Source organism: Alosa alosa, chromosome 5 (assembly GCF_017589495.1).
Source record: "Alosa alosa isolate M-15738 ecotype Scorff River chromosome 5, AALO_Geno_1.1, whole genome shotgun sequence".
Lineage (NCBI taxonomy): Eukaryota > Metazoa > Chordata > Actinopteri > Clupeiformes > Clupeidae > Alosa > Alosa alosa.
The window spans coordinates 22,965,477-22,989,316 of record NC_063193.1 but is presented as its reverse complement, the minus strand read 5'-3'; the positions used below and the strand labels follow the sequence as shown (position 1 = coordinate 22,989,316).

The window sequence follows — 23,840 nt, the reverse complement described above, 5'->3', positions numbered from 1 at the left end:
GCATAGCCATGTTCACATCAATAATTCAGCTCCGTGCCCAAATAATCTGTCTTCAGTGCACTCCAGCAGCCTCAGGGTGAGAGCCAGGACGAGGGGGGGGGGACAAAAGAGAGAGAAAGAGAGAGAGAGAGAGAGAGAGAGAGAGAAAGAGCAACATAAGGGAACAGAGGAGGAGAAAGACAGCACAAAGTAATTAAGAAAAGCAAAACAGAAATAAATAAAGAGAGAATGAAATGAATGTAGGAAGCAACATGCAAAGCAAGTGCACGACAGCAGTGCAGGAGACGTACAGCAAACAGTGGTGAGGGCCATAAAGGAGAGCTGCTCTCCAATAAATAAACCATCCAGGCAGAAGGAGGAGAGAGAGAGAGTGAAGGAGAAGAGAGAGTGAAGGAGAAGAGAGACTGAAGGAGAAGAGAGACTGAAGGAGAAGAGAGAGAGAGTGAAGGAGAAGAGAGAGAGAGAGTGAAGGAGAAGAGAGAGAGTGAAGGAGAAGAGAGAGAGAGTGAAGGAGAAGAGAGAGAGAGAGAAGGAGAAGAGAGAGAGAGAGGGAAGGAGAAGAGAGGGCTTGCTGCTGGGACTCCAGGAGAACACCGTGTGCACTCCCTCCAATGGGGAATCCCCCCCCCTCCCACACTCTGCCTCATCAGTTCCCATGTACACCCAGCACTCCCCATCACCCCCCCCCCCCCATAACTCTCTCAGAGAAGAGAAGATGGAGATGACACGCTCAACTTTTCAAGTAAAGACTTTGATCATATGCTCTGTCTGGTTCATTTATAATAAGGAGCTGACGAAGATGAATGCTGACGATGGCTTAGAGCCAAAACACACCCAAAAAAAACAAAATATGTGCTTTGATATGCTCCCAAAAGATGCAACAGGAAGAGTATAAGCTTCAGTGTGCGCTAGTTTGTCTAGTTCCAGTCTGGTCGGCCAAGTAGAGCCCTCATTAGACAGACGCGCGTTCAGCGAGCATGTGGATTTATTTAACCATCTCTGCTGTCGCTCTGGCTTCTCTCTCTGCTCTCTCCTCTCCACACCTACGGAAAAGATGGTTCTGATTTGAAACAAGGGCATTCTTCTATGATTCATCACAGGCCTGTAAAAAAACAACAGCGTGCCAAGCTCCTAATACTCCACAGGTGTCATAGACTCTTAAATTGTCTCAAAGCTAAAGCCATGTAGTGAGTAAGACCTAGGCCTATTTTTACCATACAGGGCAATTTGATAAAAAATTGTGTCGCTTGTAGGCTGAAAGCGACACAACGTAATTCTTTAACCTTAAACTAATGGCTTCAAATTCCTTTCAATGATAAACAGACTAGGCTGAACTGCACCTCTGAACACCTGGCATTGCACTATGTAACAATATGCTGTTCTGGACCGAACATGAATGTTTTAGCCACTTCAGTTTAGTCCCACATTAGGTACCCTCTTTGCACTAAACGGGTCCCCAGGATGTTGACATTGGGGAAGTTGAAAAGGGGAGTTCCTATATGGACACACAATACTAGCTTTCAGTCACGTACCATCTCTGAGTGAATTATAGACCCTTTCAAGAGAGTTCCATTATCAGCATCATAGTTGGCCCCACAAGACTTCCTTTTTAACATTCCATATGTTATCTTAATGCAGAGGAAGTAGATTGGGGCCCAAATAGAACGTTCAAGCATTGTTTTTGTTTTTATTGTTGAAAGGGTCAATACTGAATCACATAAAAAGCTACCTTTCAACCCGGTTTAGCCATACAAAGCTAATCTACACAGGTCTACTTAGGCAACAGGTGCGTGGTTAAGATCATATGAGAAACCCCTTCTTGTCCACTAGCACTGCAAGCTCTGCAGACTAAGCCTGGAAGGGTAGGCTTTTGCACACGTCTTTGCGGTGAGTACAGGGGACTATAACCTAGAAGGGCCTTTCCAACCACCAGAGAGCAGCCAATCATGTCCACTTATGACCGCACAAATGGGGAAGAGCAGAGGGCACAAGACTGAGAAAAGAAAGAAAAGCTAAAGAAAAGAAAGCAGAGAGAGAGAGAGAGAGAGACAGAATGGCAGAGAGACGAGACATGAGAGAAGAGGAGAGAGGGCGATCACAGAGAGCAAAAGGGAGTAGAGACAGAGACAGAAGCAAACGCAACAGAGCAGAAGCAAGGAACAGTAAAGAGAGGAGAGATGAGAAGAGGTGAAGAGAGGGAGGAGGGGAGGACAAGGGGGAGGCTCTCCCTGTGAGTGAGTGAGTGAGTGGGGGCTTCTCTGAGTCATCAGGCAGGAGCAGCAGCAACAACAGAGGAAGAAAAAGCTCCATTTCTGGGCATGGAGGGGTGGAGGGGTAGCTGTATGTGTGTGTGTGTGTGTGTGTGTGTGTGGGTGGCAGGAGGGGGGTGCCTGCGTGACTCCCACCACTCGGAGCTGACACAGAAACACAGACACGAGAGTGAGAGTGAGAGCACGAACGAGAGCAAGAGCAAGCAAGCGAGCAGGAAGCCAGGGAGAGGGGAGCGCCAGGGGAACTGCCATCTGTGTGTGTGTGTGTGTGTGTGTGTGGCCACTGAGCCAACCCCCCCCCCACACACACACACACACACACTCCATCCTGCTCTGTCAACACCAACACCAGCAGCAGCGGGAGCGGAGGAGGCAGTAGAGCCAACAGCAGCATTCCCACCACCAACATAAACACGTAAACACAGCAACGACCCACCACCACCAGGGCAGCAACAACAACAACACGGCCGAGAGAGAGAGAGAGAGAGAGAGAGAGAGAGAGAGAGAGAGAGAGAGAGAGAGAGACACAACACAAGAGCGGCGCAGGAAGAGGAGGTGGAGAGGAAGGAGAAGAGAGAGAGAGAGAGAGAGAGAGAAACAAGGTAGAAAAGCAAAGCAAAGATAAGCCAAAAAAGAACCTGAAACACTCACCATCACCAAAGGAAAGTGACTGCACTGGCTCCCTGCACTGCTGCTACTGTTGCTGATGTAGTAGTAGTAGTAGTTGTAGTAGTAGTAGTAGTTGTTAGGAGTAGTAGTAGTAGTTAGGAGTAATTGCAGCATTAGCGATAGCAGGGGCGGTGTTGTTGGCTGTTGCTGATGGGACTCCTCTGTGGCCAGGCAGCAGAGAGGGGGAAGAGGTGAACGCTCAGGCCAGCCTGCTCCGCCAGTGCCAGAGAGAGATCGAGCGAGAGCGCAAGCCTCCAGCCCCCCCCCCGCACTACACAGCTCCAGCAGCAGGAGAGAGAGCCCAGGAGAGGAGGAGAGGGGAGGAGAGCAGAGCACAGCAGCCTCCCGGGGAGGAGAGGGAGCAGGAGCAGGAGGAGGAGGAGGAGAAGAGTTTTGGTGGCGTCAGGGCCCAGGCACGAAGCACGCCGCCGACAGAAGGGAAAGATGATGAAAAGAAAGAAGAGGAGGAAGAAGAAGGACTAACTGGCTCCTCTCCTCTCGTGCTCCTGTGCTCTGTCGCTCCAGCCCTGCCATCGCTAAACAAAAACGCCCACGCACCCTCTCGCTCACTCACTCTTGCTTGCTTTTCTCTCTCTCTCTCTCTTCTCTCTCTCTCTCTCTCTCTCGCACGCTCTTCTCTCGTTACTCTCTCCCCTGACCCCAGATTGCTTGGGCTTTCGTCCTCCTCCCCTTCCTCCTCCTCTTCCTGCTCTCCTGCCCCTCCCTCTCCTCTCCCTCTCGTTCGCTCGCTCTGCACACAACTGAAGAGCCCGCCTCTTTTCACGAGGGTGCCAGCCAATAGGGGAAGAGAAGGGGATTCTCCCACCCAGCAAGCACACGCCCACACACGACATGCACAAACACGGGGCGAGAGACATAGACAAAGACAGACAGAGAGAGAGAGAGAGAGAGAGAGACAGAGAGAGAGAGAGAGAGAGAGAAAAGAAATAGAGTGATCAAGCACAACAAGCAACAGGGCTGCAAGAAGGCCAAATGTGCTCATGTGTTTCACCAGCAAAGAGAAAATGCTGAAGGAGTGAACAAGAACTCTGAGAACAGCCAGAGAGGAGAAGAAGGGTGGGGTAGTGTGGAGACATGGTAGAAGAGAAGGACAAAGAGAGAGAAGGAGAGAGAGACAGAGGGAGAGAGAGCGAGAGGGAGAGAAGGAGAGAAGGAGAGGGGGAGAGGAGGAGAAGGAGGAGAAGAAGAGAAGGAGAGAAGGAGAGGGAGAGAGGAGGAGAGGAAGAGAAGGAGAGGGAGAGAGAGCGAGAGGGAGAGAAGGAGAGAAGGAGAGGGGGAGAGGAGGAGAAGAAGAGAAGGAGAGAAGGAGAGGGAGAGAGGAGGAGAGGAAGAGAAGGAGAGAGAGTAAGTGCATGCTGGAGTTGTTATGCGCCAGTGTGCATGAGCAACTGTGAGAGTCCTGCCTAAGAACACAGAATAACTATACCTCGCCATGACCACATTCACTTCCTACTCCTTATTTACAGGTCCACACACACCAACTCATGAACTCTACTGGAGACACACTTAACACAAACATGCACCCCCGCCCTGACACACACTGAGGCATGGCACCACACACACACACACAAAGCACGCTAATCATGTGTACACACACAGATGCACCTGGTTCTCCCCATTTCCTGTTTTGACTCTAAACACGGGAGAAACCCTGCTGCCTCATGCGCACGCACGCACGCGCACACACACACACACACACACACACGGCGAGTGCTTACCCGAGCTGCAGGAGCCTTAACCTGGCACAGAGAGTAACGTCTGCCATCACTTCACTTACATGCCAGCATAGAGCTACTGCTCAGGCTCCCGTACACACACTCTCACTCACTCATTTCCACACAGAGGCAAACACATGTCTCATGCCCCACACACTCCACATACCAGTTCCCCAGGTCTTAGGGCTCCACCTACTCAACAAGCTAGGGCTGGGCTGCCTTTGCAAGTCTCAGCCCACACCAGAACCCACACACACACACACACACACACACACACACACACACACAGGGCAGGCTCCAACAGTGACAACGCTACTACAAGCAGCACTAATTATAAATCCCGCCCCACTGTGCACTTTCAAATGAGAATCTGGATCTGCGCCCCGTGTGAATTTTTTTTTTCCCTGCCCACAGGAGGAAACACACACACACACACACACACACACACACACACACACACAACAATGGCTCAAAGGTGTCGCTGCCCCTAATCCGACAGCAGAAGCGCCAAACGTCTTCAAAAAGTTCTCATAGCAAGTCATCTCCAGAACTGAAATTTAAATGAATAAATTAATAGGGGGGGGCTCACTGCTAATCCTCCCTGACAACCAGAGCTGTCACCTCAACAAGCACACACTTGTTAGATATGTGCAGTGCTAGTAGGCTCCAATGACAGGATAGCTGAAATAAGACCGCAAGACGGCAGAGTGGATTTGAGGTTTTGGGAGTGCAGAGACGGTGAAGACGACTCCCACACAGGTTATGCAACACATTTCTAGAATACTGGAAAAAAGCTTCTAGGCCGCTTCATCCTTGCTGTGATACTTAAACAGTAATAAACACAATGTACGGCACCGTTCCAGAGAAAAAGCAACAGTGATTGAGTGATCGTCTGACGGGTCGAAATGTCAAATAAACTATACACAACTAGTCCTCAGGCTCTGTTCTGGTTGCTATGATGTCAAATCAGATTGGCAGTTTATCAAGATGGGTCTGCTCATGTTTTGGTGCCTGTGTGTGGGTAGCATATGTCTGCACATATGTGTGATTGTGTTTTGCATGCATTTAGGGCATGCATGGCTCTGTGTTTGTGTTTGTATGTGTGCATCCATCCCTCTGTCTCTTTCTCTGTGTGTGTGTGTGTGTGTGTGTGTGTGTGTGTGTACACGCACTGAGAGGCACGTGGCTGACCACAGCACGCCTGTTCAAACTGTCAGAAGCAGAGAGGGGGGAGAGAGAAGTTGCCATGCCAGAGGGACCCACGCCCTCAGGCCCCTGCGGCTCAGAGAGAGCTAGAGAGAGATAGAGAGAGAGAGAGAGAGCTTCACAAGGGCAGGAATACAGCCCTCCATCACAACAAACAAACAAACATCCTTTTCGCAATACAAAATACAGTCTCACTTTCACAGTTGGCCTCGCCTCCCTCAACAGGAAGTTTCAAAAATCAATCTCTCATGACAGTGTGGGGGGGTGGGGGGTGGTTACCACACAAACAAACCAATTGTTTGTGTGGTAAATGGGTAAATGAAGTCGATCAAAATCTGGCAACGAGGCAAGTTTAAATTATTCATGTCCACCGTGCCCAGCGTCTCCTGTGTGAAACTCGGACAGCATGTGGATCAGGCTCGGTGGGCCCAGTACCCAGAATCAGGGCTGGCAGCCGAGGGAGGGGGAGGGAGCGAGAGAGAAGGGGGTTCTTTCTCATTTATGGTTTGTTGTTATGTTTGTAGTCGATCCATTGTAACACAGTCATGGCAATAAAGCTAATTTAATTTATTTTTTAATTAATTAATTTCATTTGAGAGCAAAAGCAAGAGACAGAGAGAGAGAGAGAGAGAGAGAGAGAGAGAGAGAGAGAGAGAGAGAGAGATGAAGCACGGCCAGCCTGTCCCACATAGTGCTCAGAGCAGATGGAGTGGAGAGAAGAGTGCGCTCAGGACAGGAGCTCTCCCTCGTCAGCCCTCGCTCTCTCAACGCCTTTCCCCGTCTTCACTGACGTCTTTTGGGTTGCCCCTCTTTACAGAGCTCCACTGGGCATGTAGGTGTGTGCGTGCGGCCGTGCGCGACATGTGTGTACATGAGAACGTGTGTGTGTGTGTCTATCACTCCCGCTTGTAGGTCCAGTGGTAGAGGTGAGTGGGCGTGTCTCTCTCTCTAGCTCTGTGTGAGGCAGGCATTCAGTGCCAGGTTGACAGGTGCTTCACCTGATGCCCAGCTAGACAATGGACTCTACCACAGTGTCTCTCCACCCACATCCACCCACACCCACACACACACACACACACACACACGCTCAGTACACAGACACCCAGCGCATGGCTTCTGTCACTTCTGGGATTGCCAAGTCTTAAAGAGGAATGTATCGCAGAATGAATCTCAAGAATGGATATTAGCAGATGTACAAATGTAAGGGGTCACCCCATCTCTTAACTCGCACAACAAATGTTAGGGCAGCCGAGGCCTACAGGTTAGCACTTCGGACTTGTAACTGGAGGGTTGCCGGTTCGAACCCCAACCAGTAGGAACGGCTGAAGTGCCTTTGAGCAAGGCTCCTAACTCCTCACTGCTCCCCGAGCGCCGCTGTGTGTGCTTCACCTCACTGTGTGTTCACTGTGTGCTGAGTGTGTTTCACTAATTCACGGATTGGGATAAATGCAGAGACCAAATTTCCCCTCACGGGATCAAAAGAGTATATATACTTTTACTTAAATGTTTTTACAATATAATATGCTAATAAATGGCAACACCAATGGGTAAATCATTTATAATTTTACAAAAACAAACAATGATGTAATTTTGTCATATAAATGAAATATAACTCATTAAAAGTGACTAGATGACCTAACTGGTATATCCAGTGTGCCACCTCTCCAACAATGTTTGGCAGCAGAGGATTTATCTAGCAGTATGTGCCATAATCCCTCCAGCCAGTCCAGCCAAGTACACCCTGTCCACAGAACATTCGCTTTCCTGTATAGAAGTGCACGCACGCATGCACACACAGCCCTAGTTCTCTGGGCTGCTTGAGACAAAATGACCAAGACCAGAGGAGTGAGTGCGCGGAGTGTGGGGAGGTGGGGGAGAAAAGCAGGATCTCAGGAATCACACACTCACAAGTCAGTCACGACACCCTCCTCATCAAGAGCAGCCAACTCCCTCTCAGTCACGCGCGCGCACACACACACACACACACACACACACGTTCAGCACATTCAGTACACACGTTCAATACACACAGAGACACAAACACCCACACACATTCAGTGCACACACAGACACTCAGACCAGTGCATTCAAAGTTATCAGTGACACACACACACTTAACTGCATCTATTAACGCCCCCAACTCCCATACAGACCCAGCAGCCGTGTCATCTCAACAACAGTCAACAAAGCTCCCACGCAAACAGGGCCACACCTCCTGTCCTGCGTACTGTGTGACGCCCAGCACAGCACCACTCACCAGCACCCACATGCAGCCTGACGCTTAATCTGGCAGTCACGCACCACCCAGCTGAGTCTTGGAGACGCCCGAATTCTCACACACACACACGCAGGCGCGCGCACACACGCACGCGCGCACACGCGCACACACGCACACACACACACACACACACACACACACACGTGTGACAATGGTATCATCTTAGTCCTGTTGACCTATGACACATCTGCCAAACTGGTGCTGATAAGCCTACCAGCATGCCAGGCTGGCAAGATTTCACCACACACACCCACACTGGCTAACAGGCATGTAAAGGTTAAGCCATCCCTTAAGGAAAAGGCTCACCTTGCAAAAGAGTGTGTCTGTGTGTGTGTGTGTATGAGTGTGTGTGTGTGTGAGTGTGTGTGTGAGTGTGTAGGTGTGGTTTGAAAGCAATGGCCGAAGGGGAATTCAAAAAGCAGAGTCCAGGTAGCAAGAGCCGTGGCCATGAACCCAGTGACTTACGTTGAACAGATTGGTCTTGTTCCTCTCGCAGAAAAGTCCTTGTGCTGGCATGTGCTTCAGCTGTTGCCATGGGACACTGCTTCCTAGCAACACATCTCGTGCCCACCGCAAGTTCTGTGTGGAGAGACAGAATATATTCAGTGAGTTTGTCTCTTTCTCTCTCTCTCGCTCTCCCTCTCACACACACACACGTGTTCTCTCTTTCTCACACACACACTCTCTCTGTGCATTTGTTGTTTTAATATTTTATATACACACAATACACACATCATACACCTACACAAATATATGAACCTCATATATCAACACACAAATATTCCTATATCAACTTCGGAATATCTTTAGGAGATCAAAGATGAGAGCGGTGGGAAGATGATGCAGGAAAGAATGAGGAGGAGGAGAGAGAGAGAGAGAGATGGAGCGCAGAGAGGAGAGGAGACCTACACTTCCCTTGGGAGGAGGTGTCACACGCTCACCAGAAAAGGGGTGAAATTAGTCATTACACTCACACAGACGCCGATGCGCGACGCGGAGCTCTTCTGTCAATTAACGGAATGACACCACATCGCATTAGATATTATTCAATATCGCACTGGGATAAAATTATTCAGCATAACAGTCAGCTAATTACTCAGCCTTAATGTTATGAATAGGAGGGGAATTGAACTCTGAAGCCGGTGCAGCGACTCGCTTATTAAGAGACAACAACAACGCAGCAATCTGTGGCTCCCTGCGCGAGACATTACAGCCTAAATAAACACAAGCAAATGAAGTCAAACTCATGACACAACATGAGTATGATGGGCTGTTTTTTACAGCTTCATTTTTCTCACACAATATGATGGCAATAGAGGTCATCTAGCAGTGAGTAAACCAGCAAGACAGGTGTAACAGGCTGGAATCCTCCTTAAAAAAAATTACAGATTATGGTAATTAAACATGGCAATTAACTTAATAGTTAAACGCCAATTGATTAAACTAATCAATTGATAATTGATTGTTGAAGCCCCTGTTTCCCCACCCAGTTTGATGGGAGTAAATGGGACGTTCATGCGATGGTGTTCAGAGCAACGATTAGACTCACAGATCACCCAATTCTGCTTCCCGCTCAAAAGAGATGAGTGACAAGCATGATCCTGGACTCTGGGACTGGGGCCTATTACAAGTACTGTTGTCTGATGTGCCACAGAAGATATTTCATATTTGCATTGCCTTTCTTCTCCTACCATAGCCACAGATGTTGTTTTCTTACACAGTGGCTTTATCTACAGACCACACACACACACACACACACACACACACACACAGGCCTAGTGCTAGTGATGAGAACCATTAGACTGTCAGCGTGTGCAGGCTAATTTGAATATGAATATGACTGCATCAGAAGAGCAGTCAGGGACCCAGTGACAGGCACAATACCTCCTGCTGTGCTCCACTGCCAGTCTGCTTCACACACACACAAAGACTCATGCGCACACACACAGGCTCATATGTGCGCACACACACCGACACACACACAGGCTCACGCACACACATGAGCGCACACACACACAGGTCCATGTGTGCACACACACACACAGGCTCATGCGTACACACAGGCTCCTGTGCACATATACACACACACAGGCTTATGCGCACACACAAACACAAAGACTCATGCGCACACACACAGGCTCATATGTGCGCACACACACACCGACACACACAGGCTCATGCGCACACACAGGCCCATGTGTGCACACACACACACAGGCTCATGCGTACACACAGGCTCCTGTGCACATATACACACACACAGGCTTATGTGCGCACACACACAGGCTCATGCACACGCACACACACACACACACAGGCTCATGCGCGCACACACAGGCCGACGCATACACACACACACACAGTCATTAGCATTGACCCAGCTAGTTTATGCATACACTTTTGTCTGCTAAGCCCTTATCCAACACACCTTTTCCTGCACTCTCCCCTATGACCAGCATAACTTAGCATTCCATTCTATTCACAGCAATTGCTTTTAGATACACACACGCACCAATAAACAAACAAAACAAACAAACAACCAAAAGGTTTGGGTGCCAGTATTGGAAGCATGTCTCTCCAAATATGATGACAGCCCGCATAACCAGTGGGAGGCAGACCAGCCCAGTCCAGCCCAGGTGCCATTAGACTGCAGCGGGCTGCACATTCCACTCAGAGGCTGTGTGCTATGGAAGTGCACAGGGAGAGCAGAGACCGAGCTTTTCATCTTATCTACTGTTGCTTAGCACACCTCCCTCTGCATGCTGTGATCACAGGGCATCCCAGAGGCTTCCCTTGTAAGACACAGACCAACTCCTGAGTGACACACACACACACACACACTGCTGACACTCCCTGGGAACCACACACACTCCTGCTGGGTGCTACCTTGCTGTCAGCCAGCCAAGGACAATGACAGCATGCAACAGTGTGCAGGACGCGGTTGCTATTGCTTATGTCTATATATGTCTTGGAACGGTCATAATATCTTGCACATAGGGGAGAGTGTGTGCAAAACACACACATGCATGCACACAAACAGATTAACACACACAAGAACACACACACAGTTATATCATCCAAAAGGAGCTTCTGTGCCATGCTGCAGAGATGCATAAATATGAAGGTTTACTGAGCGCCATATGCCAACACGCCCCTCCCTGACCACCTGTCAGGAAGGGAGAGAAATCCTCAGGCAGGCAGGCAGGCAGGGACGCAGGGACATTACTGTCCATACACTGCACAGGCCAGACCAGTACAACTACACTACAGGCTGCCCAACGCAGCACCGACTGAAGACACAGCTCCTTGTCTTACCACCGTGATGGCCAAACTCCAAAAGCCAACTCCTTATGCCGTGTGTCAAGCATATGATCTCTGATGTTGCTTTTGTGCTCGTTTCTGAATAAATTTAAATAAATGAAATGGATGTCATTTTTGACCGACCTCCAAAATCCACTACCTGGGGAGTCAAAATGAAGGCGTGAGGTTGGCAGGCGCTCATCTTTATTCTAGCGCAGGGGTGTCAAACTCATATAAAGGTAGTGGGTCGGATTTGTTGGAATGAGACCTTGTGGGGGGCCGTCATTGTCATCATCATTTTTCTGCATGGGTATCAGAGTATCATTTGATGATATTATGAGCAAACAAGTACAAATAATGTACTGCTGTCATATACTGGTACGATTCTTTCTCTCTTGAAATGCCCTTCTTCCATGTTCATTTATCCACTTCTTTCTTCCTGAGGATGGGTTGTGCTAGGTTTAATCAGTTTATCAATCATCATATTGCTTACATATTGTTGAAGACAACTGGATGTGAATATCTTTTTTTTTCTAATTTCCCCTTCCTACCTAAAACATCAGGGCATGATCTAGCGCATGTGCTTGTGCTCTGAAGTCTCCCATCCACAGTCTATCCATTAGCACAGCCAGCACTGACAGCTACTTCGTGCAAGCCTTGGCCTCTACTCCACCGTCCACACCAAATGTCAATACTCAGTGGACAGTACTAGAGGACAGCAATGGCCTCAATCAGCTATCTAAGTAAATTATGTGTCCATTAAAAGCCTCCATGGATTTGCATGCAACTCTGCCATCACACTTAAGGAGTAATATTATGTCTTGAACAGGCTACTTTAATTATTGTCTCCAAGGGCACTTTTAACAGAGTTAACTGTTATAAGAGCTATTGCCTTATTATTACCAAGTACTCATTCATGGAGAAATAGACATGGACAGCAAGGCAGCTCCTGCAGGCCGTCTCTGACTGACTTTTCTGTGATCCACCGACCGACTTCCCATCACACACACACACACACACACACACACTTGATATATCCCTGTCCTAAGCGTATCTTATTGATGTCCGGCTACATCAGTCATGTTTAGATTCAGATGAGTACCAGTGATACCACAGGTATCAGTCAGGTATGCAGAGCAGGGAGATATGGAAAACACGCAAAGCAGGAGAACAGGAAGTAGGGAGAACATCGGCAATAAGGAAATACAACATTTGTACTACTTAGCTGGATGGAGATATGGACAGAGATAGTTATATTGTAATGGTTTTAAAATGTAAATGAAAATGTAGGCTTTCTGGACATGTCCATTATTTTAACGGAAAAAGGCGTGGTTGGCAGTCTATAACCGCACATCTCGATAAGCCTACAGAACCCTGGGGCTATTCCAAGCATGTGGTTTATCAACAAACCTGGGTTAGGTTAACTTACCACTTAAGTTTAAGTTAAGATTGTAGATAGGATTTAATATATTTCATACTCAAGATTTTAGAGCATCTTAAGTTAGCTTCTAGTTCTGATAGACTGACTGTGCAAGTGCATAGCAACCGTAGACAAAAAATAATAATATCCTATTGGTGAATTTGACGATTTATCGAGCTGGCACTGGCACAAGCTTGCACTGGCACCCCCTGAGGGGAGCTTCCGATATACACAGGACAGGATAGGTGTTAAATGCTTTGTGTTGTAGGCAGGGGATTTCCCGCAGTGGCCAATCAACAACCAGGCCTATTGAACATTGCGAAACATGATGTAGGATATTGTTGGCTGGCGGCAGAGGCAAACGCCCTTCTTCACGGTATCACATGCACTGACAGTAGCCTAAATGCCCAACCAAAAGCATTCTTAGTGTGCCAAAAGCATCACCAACAGAGCAGCCTTTATGCGCATTTCACTGGGGTTGTCAAACACGCACCTACCGTCCTTCATCAGTGTTTTATTGAGTTGGGCCCACGACACCTCCAGAGGGGTCAACGGTAGTGTCTGGCATCCCAGACCCACCCCTCTTCACACTCATGATGGATTCTATACCAACAAATTCTCCCATCATTTGTCTTTGTTGCTTTGGCCGTTAATGATCCGATCAGCAACATAACCAGACAAAACCAGAAAATAATTCTGCACAGTGCACAGCCTTGCTGGAACTGCAAAAAAAATTATCCCAGGCCTGCCGCAGATGGGATCAATTTAGAGCTGACTCAGTCCATCATGGCAACGGCAAGCAACCAGCACTGCCCGCCCCAGCAGAACCTGTGCCATCCAAACCGTCTCTCTCCAGTGGCGTGGTGTGCCACAGAAGCGAGAGAGAAGAGGGGCATGTTGGTGGTGTTGACCTGGGCACAATGCCACAGAGGCGAGAGAGGAGAAGAGGGGTGTAGTGGTGGTGCTGGTGCTGGTGTTGACCCAGGCACAGTGCCACCCTGTACCCCTGAGTTCTCTTGGGTTCAGACGGCAGTCCCTTCCCTCCACCCATGCCATGGTGCTAACAGCTCAGTCAGCATTGCCTCTGCCCATGGCCCCAGACTCACTAGGAGCTTAGGCTACATCTGCACTATTTCGTTTGAAACCAAAACACTTTTTTTTTCAGTTTGCTCAGTCTCATCTATTCTCTTCTGGGGTTTTCAAGCTCCTGAAACGTGAACAATTTGATTCATTTGAATACTTTGGCTTTGTGTTTTAATGCGGACATTGGACAGTGAATCCGCAAACATCTGAAAACGATGATGTACAAACCCATGTCCCCTTTTTTATTGGACCTGGTCAGTCTGATACTTCTTGACTCTCCATGACTCACTTCGACTTCCACTACTAGCCTGCCAGCGGTGACTGCAACATGGAGACCGAAACACAAGATTTACTGGCCTTGCTGTCTTTACATGGAGCCCCAAACACAAGCTTTACTGGCCTTGCTGTCTTTACATGGAGCCCCAAACACAAGCTTTACTGGCCTTGCTGTCTTTGGCAGCATCTGTAATGCAGTTCAATTCTTTATTTTACAGAGATTTCTGTGAATGGTCAAGTGATCCCACCCCCCACCCCCCCTTCAAGAATATATGTGAAGACACTACCAACTAGTTGCCTATAAAAACATACTTCAAAAATGTCAAATTGCTGCATACCATGATGCACCAAATAGTTAACTCAACAATGGCCACTTTTTAATGCTACAATTTCTAGTGAGTAAGCTAATAGGTTGTTGCATTTTTCAGAATGTGTTTTGCTTCTGCTTTGCCTGTTTTTGTGAGGGTGGCTGTGTTTGTTCGTGGGCATATGTGTATGTATGCTCCAAAATGAGTATGGAACGTTCACTCTCTCAGTGGAAAAACACTAGCCTATTTGAAGTGTGCACCAGCAAGAACGTATTACCTAACACTTTTCAGGCATCTCATATTATATTCACATATGGGGGCCTTTCCCAACACATATTTACACAGCACTAATCCTTGCTGGATGTGAATGCATATCAAGCGCCAAAACATTACACATGTCTCATGGCGCTTTACAGAGTGTTTAAACAATCAGAGAGAGCCCATGAGTAACAGAGGCGAGGAAAAACTCCCTAGAATTGGAGATACATATAGGAAGAAACCTCGAGCAGATCCACGACTCAAGGGCCTGACCCATCTGACTAGGGTCAGCTACAGGGCAGTAAGGTCTGTATACATGATAAGTGAGAGGTTAGTTAGGTGTAGAGAATAGAACATGGTGTTTAAAGCCACCTGAGGTATATATTAAAGAGGTAGGATGGTTACATATCCAGTATGATAATGCATGACTCCTAATGCATATGTGGGTGCATGCCATGAACCGTTTCCAAAAGAGTGTGGTGCACTGACCCGATGCGTCTTGCTGTTGGCGTAGAGGTAGGCCAGCCGGTACAGGCTCTTGTAGTGCTGCGGGAAGCGGCTCAGGCAGAGGAAGAGCGAGCGGATGGACAAGTCCACCAGCAGGTAGTGCTGCTCTGTCCGGCCCTGCGGCAGGCTCTTGGGCACCTCAGGGAGCTCCTGCGGTGGTGGTGGCTCAGTCCGGCGCTTGCTCTCGCTGGGTGGGGTGGGCGGCGTGGACTGGGTCGACTTCTGATTGGGCGCGTTGGCTGAAGTCGGTGTGACTGCAGTGGAAGTTGTGGTGGGGGTGGTGGTGGTGGGGGTTTGGGCAAAGAGCTCAGCGGGAGGCTTCGGGGCGCACGTCTCAGGTGAGGTGATGGAGAGCGTATCTGAGGACTCCTGTGTGGTGGTGTCATCCTGGGAGGGTAAAGTTGGCCTAGCCTCTGTGGGCTTCTCCTGAAGGGAACCTGCCAAACAAATCAATAATAATAATAATAATAATAATAATAATAATAACAAACAATAATAACAAACACTATGTTTTATATGTTTTTTAAAGGCAAACCAAGTGATTCTGGCCAGAAGTTATTTATGAGCCAGTAACTGTACACCTCTTACTTCCATTTGTTCCTGTTCATTGGAAATTGGGTGGAAATCCTTGCTTAGAAATTGGTAACAGAGAGGGAAATATTTTTGCTATAATGAGTCCATGTGAACTTGATGGCAAAGCACTTCTACGGTCCATCTCTCTCTCCAGATATTGGCTCATTAGGAGCTTCATAGCAGAGGTTGTTATATAACCAATACTGTGCATGTAAAAGCTTTCTAGAGTAAATTGCATTGATTTAAAAAAAACATTTCACATGTTTGTATTATGTTCATTCATATAGGTTTGCAAAAAAAGTTAAATAAAAAATAAATCAACCAATCAACTTCTAGGACCGATTTGAAGAAATAATTTTGGACCACACATGCTTTGAATGCACTTTGTTTGATTTGTTTTGCCTTGTTTGTTTGTCAAAAATTTAAATAAAAAAATTAAAATGGCAAAACATGATTCGAATGTTCCAAATCTTGAATTTCCCCTGGGGATCAATAAAGTATCTATCTAAGTATCTATCTATCTAAGTATGTATCTATCTATCTATCTATCTATCTATCTATCTATCTATCTATCTATCTATGTTCCAGTGTTGTTGTGAGACTGTGACAAACAAGTCTGAAGTGAGGGCTGCCCAATATGATAGCTGCTAGCCTCCAGCCCAGATCATTCCAGACAGTCTATCAATGTCTGAATGTCATGAATATTCCAATTAGTTTGTATGAGGAGATGTGTGAGAAACAAATACCAACTAGTCAAGCCAAATGTCTTGTGTGCAACTTTGTCTGTGGGCTGCATAAAGTTAATTATGGTCTTGTAACAGGATGTTGATATCAGAATTAGTGTTACCAAAGGATAACACCACACAACTATGTTGCATCTGTGGAGGTAATGTAATGCATTTTTCATAATGCATCTTTTATTTCACAAGAGCAAAGACAGCCCTAAATATAATACAAACAAAAAACAGACAGGGCAGATAATCACCTGGATCTTCAACCAGGGCCGCCCCTTCCTTCATTTGGGGGTTTGTGTCCTCAGAGAACGTACTACATTTCCCAGAGTCCACCTTCTGGCTGCTGTCCTGAGAGCTGGTGGGGTCCAGGAACACATCCTGGAGGGAGTTGGAGTCGGAGAGCAGCTGGGTCACACTGTCCTGACTGTGGTCTGAGGTGGAGAGCATACACACAAGATCATGAGAGCCGGCTGACCACTTTGCCCATCACAAAAAGTGGCCCACCTGGCTTCCTTCAACAGCTGGTGTGTGGACACAACTCCACCCAAGTCCCCGGCACAACACAAGACCAACATCACCAAAGCTCGCTGTTGACGCTGCACTGAGTCATGGTGCGAATAGCACAATCACCGCGGCGTCGACGCAGAAACTAGAGTGCAGCGAAGAGTGAATCGAGCCCTTTTACTGATGAGCGAAAGCAACTGCTTCTGCAGCACTCAGGTGAGAAGAGACTGATTAACAAGTCATCAAGGTACTCCACCTTCACAGAGGAGTAGGGGTGTGTGGGGACAGGGGGTGGGGGGAGAAGGTCAGGGGCTTTCTGAATGCAGGCAGAGGGGTCTGTAATTGTGCCCAGTCAGAGCTCTGATTTAAGCAACAAGTAGGTGAGCTTTGAGTAACTCAGTACGCTGCACTCCTCTTGTCCCTCAAGAGCCACCGTCCTTCACATTTAAGTACTGGCTATAATCCAGCAGACCTTGAGGAGTTGTCAAGGAGATATTTGAGTGGAAGGGGTGCATAAATGTGCAGAATAATTACATTCTTCCCATGATGGCCAATAAAAAGGGCCTGCTTTACAAATGCTGAGACAATCATGGACACCTCTTAAAAGGCTTGATGTTTGAAAACAATATCTGAGAATAGAATGTACCACAAAGTACTGAACACTGAATATCAATATATCATAAACCTGCTTCTGCCTGAGGGACAATGAGTATAGCAAATGAAACAGGCCCACTCCCATAACCTGTGCTCACAGTGTGCATGAACCTATATCTCCTATTTTCAATCAGGTGCTCCCCTAAAACAATCCCCCAGGTCTGCACCATGCTGTAAGACCTTACCCAAACCCTGCTTCATAAGACTAACATACCCTAAGACTAACATGTCAATCTTGTTACTGCCAATGTCACATGTTTTAGTCATTACAATCAGTATCCAGTGATCCAACAGTATTATCATATCATCATATTCTTAATTGTCACCACATGGCGTATAAAATTCAGAAGGGCCATGACAATTTCCAGTAATGTCAGTAATTCTGACATTGTCGATTCACTGGATATGTCAATGTGTATGACCTTTGCTTCGGCTTTCTAAGTCTCAAAAAGCAGAGTTCAGATGAAGTTTTGAGGCGCCATCCAGAGTGTTTGGGGCAAAAAAGTGAGTTAGCACAACACATGGCATCTGCCCCAGCGTTAGTGCACGGAGTGCTTCGCCGCCCCCACCCGCTCAGCAAATGCAGCCTCAGCACAACACCGCAGCCTTCTGTAGACAACCACATCAGCAGCAGGGGCAACAAGCCTGGGGTTGCTGTTGCTTGTGCATGTGTGTTTGTCTGTGTGTCTGTGTGTTTGTGTGTGTGTGTGTGTGTGTGTGTGTATGTGAGCGAGAGAGAGAGAGAGAGAGAGAGAGAGAGAGAGAGAGAGAGAGAGAGAGTGTGTGTCTTTTTTCACCCTCTCAGTCTGTGTAATAAGAACACAGGGGAATTCTAAAAGATCTAATTAGTGAAATGCTGGCAAGCCTTTTTTAAAGTGATGGATCTGTTGAGAGCCAGATTGCTCACCCGTTTTTTTTCTGTAAGCCAAAATGCATGTGCAAGAGGTAAGCTGTCTGTCTGCATTGCAGGAGAACGACAGAATATGTACTTGAGATCATTGCTTTCCAGAATCAAGCAGAAAAGGACACATTTCAGACACTTATCATGAGGACTAAATCATTAATGGTTAGACTGACTGATTTTTACAGTAGCAAAACATACATAATTTGATATTCAAGCAACTCCATATGAAAAGCACAATAACATAGCTCTGCACATGGCAAACATGCATGACCTTAGATAAGCCGAAGCTAAAGCTAAGCTAAATCAAATGGAAAGTATAGTAGGTCCTTTTATACTGGAGGGCCTGGGAGCCAGTAGGTGCCATACCAGTGACGGGCATCATCTGTAATGCAGTAGGCATGTAGAGGCAGTAGTCATGGCCATGAGACTGCAGCGCTGTTGAGGAGACCATGACATCGCTTACAAACAAACACATTAGCAGCTGGGACAGCCCCTCTCGCCGTCAAGCTGAGCCAGGAACTGCTGGCCATCCATCAATTCCACACAATCAATCATGGTGATCGGAGCAGTTTGGAGAACCAACGGACCTGCTACAAACAGACACTGGACTTCTGCCTTCTTGAGCAATTGCTCCTACTTGACTTTACTGCTCGATTTAACCTGGTATATTCATTCAAAGTAAGCACACGACTTGTCAAGTCTTTTCTAGTCATACTTTTATCTCTGGTCATGTTGATGAGGCGTTTACTTGGTGTTTGGGATTCTGCCCGACAGAAGCCAGAGGTTTGCAGAAGGTCTGTTGAAGAATTCCACACACAGAAGCACTTGGCAACTCTAAATTCATTTCAACGTTACACAGCTTGCTTTTTCGCTGCGAAACGACACACCAAACTGACGAGACAGAAACAACCCCACACAGACGGCAGAGGACAGGGTGCATTGTTGGATTCTGGGTTTGCCAAATTAGCCGCATTATTTGCCCCCCCCCCCCCCCCAGCAGGGAAAACCTTCAACTGTCATGCATTCGTAAATAAAATGACAAAAGCAGGTGTCAGAAGCAAGCAGGCAGAGAGGTAGCAGGCAGGTAGGTAGGTAGGCAGGTAGATAGGTAGGATGGACTCTGGAACGATAGACAGGCAAATAGTGGCAACATGAGCAATATGGCTGCAGTCATTTTACACACACACACACACACACACACACAACAGTTTAAAAAAAAAAAAACCTTCTCAACATGATTTCGAGCTACTTCCTGCCGTTGCCTGCTTTCTGAATGGGACACACAGTGACTAATATAAATGGCCTGCTGGAAGGTACTTGCAAAATGCATTGAAGACACTACCTAGAAAGGGTAAAGTGGTTTCCCAAGTGTTCGATATGGCCTACATTCTGTCAGTGGAAAGAACAACCATCCCTAATGAATGGGTACAAACTTGAGCCTCTTACCAATCATGCAGTAAGTGCTTTTATAAAAATAACAAATTCAAAAAGCAGCTTCCACTTTAATGAGCTTTCCATCTCCTATTCACAAGCTAATCAGTATATTTGAACTATTCTCAAAAACACAATAAGATTCAACTCTTTTCTGAGCTTTGGTTTGTACCTGATTTAAGCTTTACTCTTGAAAACATCCCTCACAATTTTCCACAAACAGTGGATCAGACACACAAACTGTTTCCAGAGCGGTTGTGTTTAAACGGCTACATCAGACAGTCACTTATACTGATGTTTACCTCTTCTGTCCCTTGGTAACCCAAAGCACTGTGACTTTCACGTCTCAGCAGGGCCCTTACTTACCTGACTGAACTCACCCGGATTGATTAAGTCTGTGTGCATCAAGACCTCAGGAGAAACTAGACGTACTGTAAATTAACTCTAAGACTCTTAACTCTGGTACAATGCTTTAAATGACAACATTTATACTTGAAATTGTACATGGGCCCTAAAAAATGAAATGAATAAACAAAAATAAAAGTAAATAATATGTATAAAATAATAAATAATGGAACTGGACTGGAAAGCACCGTCTAATACTGTGGACATTTCAACCACAAAATCACCCACCCCCCTCGTCCTCTCATGGAAAACAGAGGTGAGAAAAGACAGACACAGCAGCAAGCTGGAGGCGGGGGGTGGGGGTGGGGGGGGGGGGGATCCCCCCCACACCCAGTCAGGGTACACCAGGGGAAGCCTTGCGACCTGACATTTGCATCTGAGTGCGTTTTTGAGGGGCTGCCAGTGGCAGTGAGACGCGGCAGCAGGAGGTGACGTCAACCCCTCAGCTGTGGGCGCCAGCTTCCTCATGGTCCTCTAGCTAGCTATTCTGTCTGTACAGAATATTCTATATACACATATAAATAAATACAAATAAGTAACTAAGTAATAAGTAACAATACTCTATATACACATTTACATAATACACATATAAATAAATACAAATAAGTAATATTCCAGTATCTGTTCATTGTCTTCTGTAAATGGGAAATAAACTGAGACATATTCCAGTCCATCAATGTTCTGGAACACGAAAGGAAGGGATGTAATTTGATTGGCTGTGGAACTCAACCACCACAAACCCTGGGCCACAGACAATAATATGCCTTTTAAAACCAACTCATTACAGGGAATATTCCATTGTGGGTTCAGGTGTGACAACAGTACAATTACAAGACAGAAAGGCCCTTCAGCCATTTCTGGTGCTACATTATCCTGTCTTGTCTGAGCCAAATTAGATGAACACAGTTCTATGAATTGTGACAGCTGCATACACCAGACACAGCTTTTCCAAGAAAGATGAGGTCTATTAGCGAGCATAACAAAGTCTATTTTATTATTAATATTCAGTGCTTCACATCCAAGCAGCTCAGTATTGTGACCAGCACAGCAGAGCCAACGTATGTCAGCTTTTTCGAACTCGGACTGGATAGAGGGGGAGTGTGTGTGTTTTTTTTTTTTGGGGGTCATTTCAGAATACAGACAATGTACAGCTGTCTGCAGACCAAAACATTTTCCACACAGCAGGGGGGAGGGGGGCAATTTAATGTAATTACAATCAATTAGCAAAACCCAAGCCAGCAGCCAAGTTATTTTCAGGACAAACATTTTGGTGCCAATTTAACAAAATCCAAACTGGAAACAACAATTGCGTTGGGCAGTCTTTTGTAAGTACTGGTCTTACATTCAAAAGACCTCCATGAATTTAGATAAAGGCCTCTAAAAACCCAGCAGATTCAACTCGGCCGGTTTCTCTATGCTCATCTTCACCTCTCTTGGTTCTACTGCCTTTGTGTGACAAGGGCAGCTACAGAGATGCAGCAGGCTATATTTATATGACAAATGGCTGAAGACTGACTGCTAAGGAAGCAAACAGTCAGGAAGCAGGCATAACTGCGCACACACACACACACACACAGAGACACAGACACAGACACACACACACACACACACACACATACACAGACACACACAGGTGTCGCCCACACTGTTTCTCAGTGCCAACCTGTCAGCAGTGGCAGCCTGCACAGTGTTCTCTCTCTCTCTCTCTCTCTCTCTCTCTCTCTCTCTCTCTCTCTCTCTCTCTCTCTCTCTCTCCCCTCTCTCCCTCTCTCTCTCTCCTCTCTCTCTCTCTCCCTCTCCCTCTCTCTCCCCGAGGTGAGCTGGCCCATGACAGCCGCCCCGAGGCACAGCTCTCCTCTGCCCTGACCGCAGGGCCTCTCGGGAGCACAAAAGGCAAGGCGAGGCGAGGCGAGGCCTGTCCCTGCCCACATCTCTTGGAGGCACCTCCTAATCCGCCAAGCCCCATAGCAGGACCTCCAGCAGCCACAGCTCTCTGAAAGGGCACCTCCAACGCCAGGATGGCTGTGCTTGACTACGATGAAAACCATAACAGGGGGAACCCAATCGCAGCGGTAACGTCGGCATATCATATGATGAATGGGCTCAGTGACCATGGGGAGCAGGGTTTGAGTCCAGCTGGAGGTCATTTCCCACTTCCCAAGTTCTCTCTCCCACTCGTTTTTCTATCATCTTTTGATTGTCTTGTCAAATAAAGGCTAAAAAGCTCATAAATACAACTTTAAAAAAAAGAGAACCGTAACAGCATAGATATTAGAAAGCTAGATACCGCATTGTCCGTATAGTTCTATGAGGTGGCATACGTGAACGCGGCCGCCATATTGGTGAGGGCAAACGCCTTACTGTCTATGGGCAACACTTGCCGGCAATCAGAGACACCTGTTGGATTTCCAGTCAGAGTCACACGTTTCTCCATTGGCCTCCAGTGATTGTTGCCCCTACCATGATGGCGGCGCTATTTACATAGGTTCTGGAGCCTAATGCGGTCTCTAGCTTTCTAATATCTATGCGTAACAGTGTGAGGAAGGGGAAAAGGCAGAAAGGACACATTCACACAGCACTGGAAGCCATATTGCCCACTTACCCACGGCCCTGTCTCCCCGCGCAATCCAGGGTGTGGGGTCAGGGGGGGGAGGGGCGAGGGGGGAGTCAGTACTGGATTCAAAGCCATTAGCACCATGATGACTACTCTTCATCATCACCATCACCACTATTAACATCATCACCATCATCATCATCATCCCGAAACAAAAATCACCATCGTACACCACCACCCTGATCTTCATCAATACTACCATCATCATCGATAATGCTCTGCATTATCTTTATCGTTAGCATTAGCATTCTGGTTAGCGCTCCACACCCCAGTGTGCCTCCTCTCCCGTGGAAGGGGCCCACACCCAGAGAGTGGTTAGGACTGGGACTGTACCATCTCCCTGCTCCTGCTGCTGCTGCTGCTCCTGCTGCTGCTGCTGCTGCTGCCTCTGCCTTTTACGTTTGGCGTAATCGTGGTCCACCGGAGTGGCCGTGTACGGCGGTGAGGTCAGACCTTGCGCACTGGACGGGAGCGAGGTGGTGGTAGTGGTGGTGGTGGTGGTGGTGCCGGTCACCGTCACCCCTGCTGCTGCAGCTGCCGGCGCCGATGAGGAGGACGCCAGGCCGGTGCCCATGGAGGAGCGGGAGTCGTCGTCGTTCAGGGAGAGGGTCTTGTCCCTGGAAGCAATGGAGACAACAACAGTGAACTAGGGTGGAAGATAAACCAGAGACCTTCTTCCCCATATATACAGCCTAACTACTTTTCATTAA

General features: G+C 47.3%; 1 protein-coding gene across 10 annotated transcripts in view; it reads right to left on the bottom strand.

Annotated features, from left to right (window-relative positions):
* The window catches only part of cabin1 (calcineurin binding protein 1), a 79,619-nt gene that overhangs the window by 34,024 nt on the left and 21,755 nt on the right, over positions 1-23,840 (bottom strand). For 5 of the 10 annotated variants that reach the window (XM_048244098.1, XM_048244099.1, XM_048244101.1 and 2 more), the window contains 6 exons: positions 23,464-23,747; positions 19,047-19,115; positions 18,684-18,734; positions 16,870-17,049; positions 15,294-15,748; positions 8,625-8,738 (listed from right to left, as the gene is read on the bottom strand). In XM_048244098.1, the coding sequence (XP_048100055.1) occupies positions 8,625-8,738; positions 15,294-15,748; positions 16,870-17,049; positions 18,684-18,734; positions 19,047-19,115; positions 23,464-23,747 (1,153 nt within the window). The remainder of the gene's footprint in view (positions 1-8,624; positions 8,739-15,293; positions 15,749-16,869; positions 17,050-18,683; positions 18,735-19,046; positions 19,116-23,463; positions 23,748-23,840) is intronic. The other 5 variants (XM_048244102.1, XM_048244103.1, XM_048244105.1 and 2 more) reach the window with 4 other exon arrangements.